General features: G+C 39.7%; 1 protein-coding gene and 1 long non-coding RNA gene across 3 annotated transcripts; both read left to right on the top strand.

The window, feature by feature from the left end:
* Positions 1–1,240: 1,240 nt before the first annotated feature.
* Positions 1,241–3,306, top strand: LOC308164999 (glycine cleavage system H protein, mitochondrial-like). The gene is made up of 5 exons (XM_080539088.1): positions 1,241–1,393; positions 1,602–1,681; positions 1,851–1,914; positions 2,042–2,173; positions 2,432–3,306. The coding sequence occupies exons 1-5, from the start codon at positions 1,243–1,245 to the stop codon at positions 2,527–2,529; spliced, it is 525 nt and encodes a 174-aa protein (XP_080395214.1). The 5' UTR covers positions 1,241–1,242; the 3' UTR covers positions 2,530–3,306.
* Positions 3,307–6,257: 2,951 nt separating this feature from the next.
* On the top strand, positions 6,258–9,388 carry LOC308165739. Of its 2 annotated transcripts, XR_013937675.1 has the most exons (10): positions 6,258–6,296; positions 6,844–6,994; positions 7,539–7,651; positions 7,732–7,782; positions 8,094–8,138; positions 8,222–8,286; positions 8,408–8,525; positions 8,733–8,801; positions 8,895–8,974; positions 9,236–9,388. It is a non-coding gene; the product is annotated as an uncharacterized lncRNA (long non-coding RNA). The 2 variants fall into 2 exon arrangements; XR_013937676.1 differs by lacking the exon at positions 8,895–8,974 and having other exon boundaries at positions 9,236–9,385.
* The last annotated feature ends 2,290 nt before the right edge of the window (positions 9,389–11,678 follow it).

Genomic DNA, 11,678 nt, shown 5'->3' with positions numbered 1-11,678 from the left:
TTGTATTCAACCAAATTAAAGTAACGTGGACTCTGTTTAGTTGGCTCAGCGAAATAATAGTGACAGGGTATAAAGTCCGCTACGTAGATGGACTCTGCCTCTTTATTTTTTCACATCCATCCTGTGACCGATTCGGACCATCAGCTCCATTGAAGGGGCCATGCTGTGTAACCTGCTTTTTTGAATAAACAAGTCTTGCTCAAATTTGCTCAAGAATTCTTCTTCATTTTTAGTAAGTAACAGATACCAAAATATATACGAAACTCGTTTTCAAAGACGGTCACTGGTGTCCGCACCCCGCTATCACAGGGCACGTTCAATTTCAAGTATATTTGGAGGCGTTTTATAAATAATGCTTACGTCCATTTAGAAAAATGTGCTTACGTGTAAGTTAAAGATGACGTTCAAGTACATTTTTTATAAATGAGGCCCCTGGACTAACTAATGACACTTTAAATGTAAAATCTCCATTGAAGATGTTTTTTAGTCTGGGATTATTAGGTTTAAGCCTGGACTGTGAAACTGGACCGTAGACATTTAAAAACAGCAGACCTAGGATGGCTTGACAAGGGATGCATTGATGTTTTGCAATCCTCTTGAATTAATTCCAGCACACTGCATAACATCCATTTCATATTCTATAGCCTAATGTTTCCTATGAATTCTGTCAATAAATCCTACTCAGACTTCATGAGGGTTTGGCAAACGTGTTAACATTTTAGAATATAGTATGAAAAAATGAGAAAAGTATCTAGTAAGTATATATAGAAAAGTATATTTTAATGTATTTACTATTACTATTATTACTATTGTTACTACTATTATTATTATTATTATTATTATTATTATTATGTTGTTGTTATTTATTTATATATTATTATATTATATTATTATGTATAATAATTTCAAGGGACTTAACAAAGGAATCCTGTTTTAAAACAAAAAATAATAAAAGCTTAATCTAATGTTAACTATGTGAACAACATAGCCTACCCATCAGTGTTAACGTTCAAATCGATGTAAATCCCTCTTTCAAGTTTGACTTAAAACCGTATAATGTCAATTGCCCAATTAACTAAATTCACAAAAATAGAAAACAGTAATACAACATTCTATGTAGGCCCTACAATTGAGTCTTTTTTTCGAGTTTCATTTGTTGCTATTTACTTGGATCACATGTTGACATTTTGACGTGATGACACCTAAAAACCGCGACGTTGCGGTCCCACAGACGCGACGAAAATGGCGGCGTGTGTGATGTTACGCTGCATGTCCTGCAACTTTAACTCTGCCCTTCCTAGGCTTTCTCGCTCGGCACAGCTACCTTCCCCTCGGCTGGTATCGAGGATATACTTCCAACGGACTCTGGCTAGTGCCAGTCGACTATCGTCAGGTAATTTGCTTTGTGCACCTCATACAAGTAGCTAGCGTATGTAGCTAGCCAAAGTAAAGGGCAGCCTGTTCGTTCTATCGCTGTAGTGCAGTACCGCCCCCTCTATACCCCTGCTGGATAGGTCAGCTCTTTAGCCCATGAAACCTGCCATCTGCCCCGTAGCATTTACTAAATAACTCATTACACTCTCCACGATGTTATTCCACAGCACTCAAATTCACAGACAAGCACGAATGGATTCGAGTAGATGGAGGTGTGGGGACAGTCGGCATCAGCAACTTTGCACAGGTGGGTGCACACAGCCTTCCTCAATACATGTTCACAGTGTCACTGTCAGTGAGCCTGACTGCTGTTCAAAGCCTTGTCCATAGGGGCCTGTGTGTTCCAGTTGTATTTCCCTTCTCAACATGCTAACTAGGTTGTTGTTGTTTTTGTCTGGCCCCTATCCCTGCTGCAGGAGGCTTTAGGTGACGTGGTGTACTGCGGACTACCAGAGGTGGGCACACAGCTGGCCCAGACAGGTAAGAAGAGTTTCAATATTAACTTTTATATATAATATGAATTAGAACAACACAATACTAGAATTGCAGGGATCAGTCTTTGGTGTTTTTGTGAGTGTAACCTAATGTCTCTACTCTGCTGTCCTAGATGAGTTTGGCGCGTTGGAGAGTGTGAAGGCAGCTAGCGAGCTCTACTCCCCTCTGACCGGGGAGGTGACAGAGGTCAACGCATTACTGGCCGATAAGCCAGGCCTCGTCAACAAGTCCTGCTACAAAGATGGTGAGCACACACACACACACACACACACACACACAGAGTACAGATAGACACTGCTCTTGTCAGCCCTCTCAACTCCTGGGCCTGGAAGCATTGAGTTTAGTCATTCAGCCTGACTTTGCTGCTGTTTTACATTCCTTATTCCTTATCCTGCTACAGGTAAGCAATGAAGGAAGGAAGAATGTTATTTGAGTACTTTGATAAAGCCTGTGATTAACCCCTGACCACTCACCCCCCTATTTTCTTGCCTCCTTACGACAGGCTGGCTGATGAAGATGACCATCGGCAACCCGGCAGAGCTGGACGCTTTGATGGACGAGGCGACCTACGAGAGATACATCCGATCCATCGAGGACTAGCCTGTTCCCTTCCAGAACGCCCCTCGTCCCCGTCGTGTTAATCACCCCTAGAAAAGGAAGTGGAGAAGCCATGCGTCTGCTGTCTGCGTCTGCTGTGTCTGCTCTGTGACACTACACCAGGGAACCTACAGAAACTTTAGCGGAGCCCAAGAGCTCACCCGTTATCGCCCTGCCGGTGTTGGCAGCCTTTTCACAATTGTTAGGAACACGACTCCTTGTGTCCTCTTTTTTCCGTCCTCCACTCACATCCTACTGAAAAAACGCATTGGAGGAGAAGATCTAGTTTCCTCCCCTTTCCATAATCTCCTCCAATGTTTTTTTATTTATTTTTTGGGACAAAACAAGCGGAGGACAGAGAAGAGGGAGCGAGGAGTCGTATTTCTAAGCATGGAGAAAAGGCTCTAGTGTTATGAATGTTAGAAATCCTTACTCTTAATGACTGAACTAGGGGGTGCTGGCAACCTGTCTTCTGATGGAGGATTGGAGTGAAGAAGCAATACCGCATGTCCTGATGTAGCCTCAGACTGCACAAGCAGAGGGGATGAGAGGCTGGTAATACTACTGAATTAAATGCATTATGATTTAACAGAGCTACGATAAAGATGTCTGATTCAGTCCCTCTGAACCGGGGGTCGGGAGGGGTGTAAAACTATGAAAAGCACTTTGGGTCTGGACTCTGCCTGACTGGGTTTGTTCTGTGGTGCTTCTGTTTGTATTGCATGCATCAGCACAATGATCATCTTATTTCTAAGATGAAAGAAATAAAACGCGATCACGCAAGTGTGTCTTTGTCTCAGTGTGACTGATCTATATGTTGTCCAATTTATTCCCATTACTACAACTGGCGAATATACATAAACAATGTAATGTAAGCAGCTCGGTGCTCTTAGGCAAACCCTCAAAACCGTGCCCTGGCTCACATTCCCAGGGCTTAAAGTACTCCGGCACAGTGCGGAGTACTTTAACGTGGTGGCGGGGGCGCTGTTTCACAAATAACTTAGCTTTCGTGTTTGCTAGCGAAACAGCTGATAGTTGATGTTGACTGCTCAAGGAGAATACATATTTGAAAGTACAGAATGCCTGAGAGCCTTATATTGCATTATATTACATTATATTTTGAATGGCCATCTGGTGCCTGAATATTGTTTTTTCCTTTACATATATAATGACATTTCCACCATAAATTGATGGCGAAAGGGCACAAATTGGTGCATATCAATTCACCAGAATGCAAGAAATTAAGTGTTTGATGCTCGTTTAAGGACCCCCAGACAGCCCTGCTTCATGGGTCCCCCCCGATGTCAAACACCACTGGTACCACCTCCGCCTCATTTTGAGCCAGGAAAAACCCTGAGTAGTGACGGGAAGCCTTATGGGACGTGGTGGTATAAGTGATAGTGGCTTAATAAGTAATCAGTTTGTTCTTTTAAAGACATGTATATATGTTATTCTGTATTGTTATAGTGATAGTGGCTTAATAAGTGATGCAATCAGTTTGGCCTTTTAAAGACATCACTTTATTATTATTTTTTATTAAGTATAAAACAGTATTATGAATGAATGGTCTTTATTGTCATTACAGTTTTTCCCAATTGCTAAAACACAAAAGCCAATTCTCTAAACCAAATGACCAGTTCTCTAAACACATTTAATAAAACTAGCTCCCATTTGCCAAAACCATAAACACATTTCACATGAAGACACAATTCACCAAACAATCCTCCTTTTCTCATCAATCTAAACACATTTTGTCTTGCTAAAACACAAGTTGCAAAAAACTCTGCTCAAAATGTCAAATTCTCAAATTAAAGCTCATGTGATGCAAAATGCTTGCCACAGTCAGCAACATTTTAACACAATGAACACACCTGGCTTCATTCATTAAACATAACGACTCAAAATTTAAGACACTTGTTGCAAATTATTGTGGTGTGTGTGTGTGTGGTATAGTTCCATAAATAAAAAAACATCACACCCTGAACATTGTTTTCCGTGAGTATTGTGTGTAATGGATCCTCTGTAGTGTTTGCATTGAGTTGTGATACAGTACAGTATTGTACATGTTACGGTACATGTGGGAATACGGTAACATTTTTCAAACCTTTATTTACGTAAAACTCGATAGGACAACAGTGCAACAACTTCGCGGCTGAACTTTAGTAAAATTTCGGACATCATATGCCATTTAAAGGGGGGAAATAGATATCTAAAAATGCATGACTATCATGCAAAATCAGCCTTACTGTAATGTAAAATCTGTAATGTTAGATATAACGTTAGACAGGGAGCACAGATTTATTTTTATGCATGACTATCATACATGTGGGAAAACTAGGGTTAGGGTTAGGTGCTATAGGGTTACAGTAAGGTTAGGGTTAGGATTAGGGGTAGGGTTTGAGTTTCAGTTTTGAAGAGAGAAGGTGTGGTTTTGCTTATGTAGCTTTAGAAAAGTGTGTTGTGTTTAGAGTTTTGGGAAAATGGAGGAAAGTTTTGTGAAATGTGTTTTAGCAATTGAGAAAAACTGTAATACAGTACAGGTACCATACAACGACATTTAGGAGGGGGGGCTCCCCTGGTGCTTGGAAAAATACTAAAAACACGAGGGCCAAGGGTAAAATAAAAAAGGGAAAAGAGCTGGTTTACATAAATAAAGGCTATGTACACTATCTACTATACTACTATACTATACAATAAAACACTGTGCTGTACTCTATGCTATGCTATAAATATCCTAACTTTTCCTATATCTGAACCTTATGTACACAAGGGTTGTCATATTGCACATAGTATTGTTGCACATTCATTTAAAGTATTAATGCATTTTAACATTGAGACATATATTTTGTATTGACTATAACATAGTATTAATGCATTTAAACATTGAGACAAGAAGCTGTCTTCTGTACCCGCTCTCCCAATATCTCAAACTGTGACCCCCCTCCCCAAGAAAAAGTTTCAGGCACAGGATTTTTTCCCACTTTAAGCCCTGCATTCCAGAGGAAAGGAGAAAAAGTAACAACAAAATGGTGTTGGTATTAGCTCTGTATTAAAACATTTTGTTGCATTGTATGTCCTGGAAGCATTCAGGGAGTGATGCTTGTTGTAACAGATTAGTCAGATCAGTGGAACATCTCAGTCTGTGATTTATAAACACTTGTGGCTATGGCGTCTCACCCCTGACCTTGGGTCGCCTGTGTAAGGTGGCGACCCCCCCCCCCCCCCCAAACTCACTCTTCAGTGTGTATTCTATTCTTGAGACTTTCAGAGACGTAACACCCATGTGACATGTATTGTAGTGACTGCAACACTCACACATATCATCCTGAATGTAAACCCTCTCCGTGTGTGTGTGTGTTGATAGAGTAGGGGTCTCTAAAGACAGTATGAGAGGACCCTCCGTTCCGTCTGCAGCATTGCCACCATCCATCATCATGCCGCTCTTTCACCCACGGCTCATAGGTGGCGCTAGTGAGCACTGTCCTTCCTGGACCAGCCCCCTGAGGGTTTGCAGAGACGAAAAAACCCTCGTAGGAAGACAAGATTTCCTATAGTATCCATCTGCGCGCAACAAATCCATCACCCGGAAATGTGTTGGGCCACGTCATCGTAAGCGCGTCGGTAAAAGAAACCGCGAGAATCCGCGAGATTTTGAAGGATCTGATAGTTCGCTACAATTCGATACAGAGGACTACCAATCTCCGTTCGCTACAATACAATACAGACGACGAAGAAGAAGAATTACAAGTACAATGGCAAATGCAGCTCAGGTGAGAATTGAATTTCGAAATATTATTAATGAACATGTTATAGTTTTCATATATGTATTTATTATTTAGGTTGTTGCATGTGTTACGCATTTGGCTGTAGTTTTGTTCATCTAATTGGGTAATTCTATGTGGTTTAGCGTTATCAGATATGAGATTAGATTCAACTTTATTGTCATTGCTGAGTACAAGTACCAACAACAAAATGCAGTTATGCATATAACCAGAAGTGCAAATAGTGACAAAACAAAGATAAACATGTACAGCCGGCAGGGCTAAAAAACGCCGCGCTCAGGTGGGGGGAAGGGAATGACTTTCACGTGGTAATTATTACAACTAACACTAAGTTAAAGATGAACTATATGCTATTTTCGAACTTTGGTAGTGTGTTCACTGTTGTATGTAGGTTGCACATATAATATTTTGAGCTCAGGTCACATATTTTCAAGCAAGATGAATTAAAGGAATGAAATATTCAATTTAAAGGAAATGAAAGTTATTTGGAGTCACATTCGATACATTCACCTAATTATATTTTATTCTTCCATAGACCAACATGATGTTTCCAGATGGACAATATCCTGCGCTTAAGAGATTGGACTTGGACACATTCCAGTGTCCATGTTGTCACAAGGCAGGGAAGTACCCTGCTCTTCTATCTCATATGCAGTTCCACCATAGTTCTGCTGTGAAATATGGAGGTAAGTCCACCTATATATTATCATGTCATCATTTGAATTTTAAATGGTGTTAATGTGTTATTTCTGTGCCCCAGCACATCCTTGGTGTAAATTAGTTTTAGATCAGACATTGTGGGCTCATTTGATGTTTGTGTGAGCTTTCACATTCCACATTAGATTTATATTACGGTTCTGACCTGTTAGCAACGCTGAATTAATTACCTAATGTGGGTTTAATTATGAATTCAAATGCAAAAGTTCAAGTTATAGGCATGGACCCTATGTTATCGAATTTTTATTTAATAAAAGTTTGGGCATTTAGCAGACGCCTGTTACCAAAGCGACTTTTAATCAATACATTTGACTAAGCAAGTGAATCATCAATTCACCAGTCGTAGCAGGAAGAGTAATCTACCTCAGACCAGGGGTCTATTATTTGTTAGTGACATGATTATGTATTGTTCTCACAAACACCTTTTTTCAAATTATGTATTTACAAAAATACAACTTATTGGTATGTTTCTAGTAGGCCTATCTTCTAAATCACTTTCTTTATTTCTTTTAGGATATGCTTTTTATAAATGCTTTTTATAAATTTATAAATTTATAAATATAAGGGGTGTTGCTGAGAAAATTGTTGCGGGATCCTGGACAGAGAAGACTGGTCTGGATTTGGAGGTATTGTTTGAATGTTACTATCATATTATAGCTATAGTCATAACTACCTACTATTCTCTAACTAACTTTTCTTCGTACAGGGGCTTCCGAGGCAGACCAGTGGCAATGACTGTGGTGTCTTCATGATAATGGTGAGTTATGGTAATGCCACCAAGTGATATGGCACACTTGATTGTTCCTTAAAACCATCAAAAAAATGTGTAAATGTATGTAACAATGACTGACCACCACTTAGACCTGACCAACATTCTGTTTGTGCATTTGCAAATAAAAAGGTGTGCAATAAAAGGTATTAAGGAACATTCATGTGTGCAGACCTCTCATATCACTTTCCTATGGAGTTATCAGCCATGTACATTTCATTGGATGTGTGTGACTACCTTCTCACTGAGTTATAAGCTGTCACATGGTAATCTTGTCTTTGTGTCTTTTCTCATTACAGTATGCCTGGTATTTCGCCATGGAGGCTACCTTTGACTTCAGCATTGTAAGTATTAAGAAAACAAGAACCCATTATATCAATATGCTATAAGACTTTGAATGCAAATTGAGTAACTGCTCTTTCTTTAGGATGACATGTCTCTCCTGAGAAGGTGGTGGTGTATTGTCCTGGTGGAAAACCTTGGGCTGGAAGGGTATGCTGCAGTGCTACAAAAATAATAATTGTATTTGTACATTTATTATCAAGAGGACTTTGGGGTTACACCTGGCCCTACAATTCAACCTTCCGGTGAAGATAATGTGTGTTAATTTCAGATATGGAAGGAAGTTTGCTCACTTTAGTGAGGAAGGCAGAGCGACCCTTCACGACAGTGTCCCACCTGTATTCAGGACCTATTCAAGTGTTAAAAGGAGTCATGCAAGCAACACCATGGTCAGTGCATCTCTCACTAAGTATCTATGACCGTGTGCCTGTTTCTGAATGGGCTACTGCTCCTAAAACACATACTCCATGCAACTTTATGGCACATGCAATATGTTTAGTGGTACTGTGTCATTCTGAATCCAGCCTGGATCTCTTTTTGAAGTAGTTAACCCTTTCATGTAAAACATACTGGCAATAATGGTGGACTCTGTACAGATGCCACTGGACACTGACGAGGACCACACGTACTTCAAGAGGCCTTACAGCTTTCCTCCTAAAGAATTGGTTAGTGTGAATGAAGTTTATTGCATACAAACATACTATCCACCATTCACAGCTGTACACATAGTCATGCTTATGTGTGTATCCTGTTACCAGGGACAAAGATGTCAGAAGCCTGGAAAGTGAAACCACACTTTATATCAGGACACTTGAGGTAGAATGATCAAGGAAAGAAAGTGAGTGACTCATTCAGTACTTAACTGCACCTTTTCATTGTAACATGGTTAAGCACTGTATTATTATTTTAGGAAAGGGCTCAACAAGTTCAACACCAACGAAGAGTGACCAATGACTTGTTAGTGCATTGCATTTGCAATGCATTTTGGAAACATGAGGAGAGTGCTAATACAAATTCCATGACAGTTTGCAACCACTGATGAATGTGAGTTTCTTAAATTAATTATTAATCACTTCTTTATAACATTTTGTCTCAACAGTGAGAAGCAGCTGTCTCACCATTATATGGTCGAAAATGTGAGAAGAAAAGGAAGCTGAAAGACCATAGAGACAATGTTGAAAGAGCACTTGTGCTAAAGTGCAATCAGCAATGATGTCTTGATTGAAGCGCATTGAGTCGTATCTTGTGAGATGCGCTATACAAATAAAGCTTGAATTGATTTGATCCCTTGTACACTTTTTTTGGGCATTTGTGTTGCAACACACCTGTACATTCTGCACTCTACCCTGTTAGGCCCTTATTTTACTCTAGACAGAAGGGTTGTAACACTTGTTATTAATTCCATTTGGTATACCTCATAAACTTTCTTGCATTTCTGGTGTTTGCATTTTACATATTCTAAATATATGCTATCTACATGTCGCACTGGATGGGGTTATTGCTGTTGACTCATCAGAAAGTAAAGACTAATTCACAGAGTGTATGAAGATTCCAGTAAGGGTTTTGTGAAGGAGCCCTAGTGCTGTTGACATCAGAAATAGAATGTTTTATTTAGCTCATCAGTGTGCACTCAGCACCATGGACACCTCCAGCCCAGCACCTTGCACCACGGTTCCTGCCCTGCTCCATGGATTACAACGATGATCGCCTGACCCTTGCCTGACTCCACCAAGTCCTTTGCCTGACCCCTCAAACCTGTTTGACCTAATAAAGTCCCTCACCTGGGGTCATTGACATTCTTTTATTTATATACAGTTAGGTCTGGAAGTATTTGGACAGTGACACAATTTCCATAATTTTGTCTCTGTATGCCACCACAAAGGATTTGAAATGAAACAATCCAGATGTAATTGAAGTGCATTTTACAGCCTAAGGATGGCCTGTTTCAGTTGCATTGAGAGCTCTGTTGACTGCATGTTGTGCGTATACAGCAACAGCCTCCAAATGCAAATGCCACACTTGGAATCAACTCAGACCTTTTACCTGCTTAATTGATAAAGAAATAATGAAGGAATAAATAGCCCACACTGGCCCATGAAACAGCTTTTGAGTCAATTGTCTAATTACTTTTGGTTATTATACATAAGAGCTATAATTCATAAACCCTTCCTTCAATTTGGATGTGAATACCCTTAACCTAAAGCTGAGAGTCTGCACTTTAAGCCCAGTAAATTCTGTTGGAAATCTCATATAAGATACGTTAGATCCAAAGTATCAAGGAGTATTGCAGTATTGTGCAGGGCAAAACATATTCTGGAACAGAGGATGTTGTATACTCTATATTGTTGTCTTGTCTTACCCTATTTGAGTTACTGTGTGGAGATATGGGGAAATGAATATAAAAGCACTTTAAACCCATTGATTACACTACAGAAAAAAGCTATGAGGATTTTGATTGATTGATTGAAAACTTTATTAGAAGATTTGCAGAAGTAGGTACATGAAAGTACATATTACATACAAGGTCAACTAACAGGATAAAAACCCAAGAAAGCCACTGGCTTATTTCAATTGGGGTCCTTGATTCTCAATTCATCGTTACATGTAAGACCGACAAAACAAACTAGTACTATCTACAAGATAATACAGACAAATAACTATTACTATCTACAAGATAAAAATACATCCATCATGGGAAGAACAATACAACAAAACATCAGGTATGTACAGCGGGTAGGGCAGGTGGGGACATACACCACAGGTGGGGGCGGGGGACAAAACACAAAGTATGTACAGTGGGTAGTTCGGGTCTTTTAATCTGATTTTTGATTTAGAGGGTCCAGTTACGGATTGCAGCCTCCTGTAAATGTTTTTTGAGAGTGGTTTTGAAGGTGGGCAGTGTTTTGCACTCCTTTAAGATTATAGGAAGGGCGTTCCACATTTTTACTGCAGTACAGATTGTACATGAGGTCGGATATCGTGATCACACTAATAACTTGTTCCTAATGTCAAAAATATGAAGAAAATATGAAGGAAAGCAGAAATATTGCTCTATTGCTCTATTTAAAAAAAGGTTTAAATTATTTTTAATGAAAAAGTATTAGAACGGATGATACTGAAATATATGTATTAATTAATTGGATTATATAATGTAAGCATAATTGTTAAGTATAAACAGGGGTAGGACAGGCTTCTTCCTACTCCTTTTCGAACAATTGATAGGACTGTACTCTACATATTAGTTTTTTTCCGTAGTTTTCACCGTAGTAAGGCCGTAGTAAGGCGATTCATGGTTTACTCCTAGTGTATCCATCTGCGCTGCGCGCATCAAATCCATCACCCGGAAATGTGATGTACCATACGTCATCATACCGCGCCTGCATATTTGCATAACACATTTCCGGGTGTTGGATTTGTTGCGCGCAGATGGACCCTACTCAAGATTTCTGCCGGTGTAGGAACCGGAAAAGTGGGAAAATATGGCAGGGTGGGACAATATGGTACCTACACCGGTGCGCTCCAGAGATGACCACACCAGAGAG

The sequence above is a fragment of the Nansenia antarctica genome (genome assembly GCF_963989245.1).
Source record: "Nansenia antarctica genome assembly, chromosome: 9".
In the NCBI taxonomy this organism is placed as follows: Eukaryota; Metazoa; Chordata; class Actinopteri; order Argentiniformes; family Microstomatidae; genus Nansenia; species Nansenia antarctica.
Note: the sequence above shows the minus strand (reverse complement) of the source record. Positions and strands in the feature narration are given on the sequence as shown.

What these genes read in the sequence shown, in the direction of transcription:
- LOC308164999 (XM_080539088.1), top strand. Translation starts at nt 1,243, where the DNA reads ATGGCGGCGTGTGTGATGTTACGCTGCATGTCCTGCAACTTTAACTCT. An exon ending in GCATCAGCAACTTTGCACAG is followed by an intron (nt 1,682 to 1,850) that starts GTGGGTGCACAC and finishes TCCCTGCTGCAG; the next exon opens with GAGGCTTTAGGTGACGTGGT. An exon ending in CAAGTCCTGCTACAAAGATG is followed by an intron (nt 2,174 to 2,431) that starts GTGAGCACACAC and finishes TCCTTACGACAG; the next exon opens with GCTGGCTGATGAAGATGACC.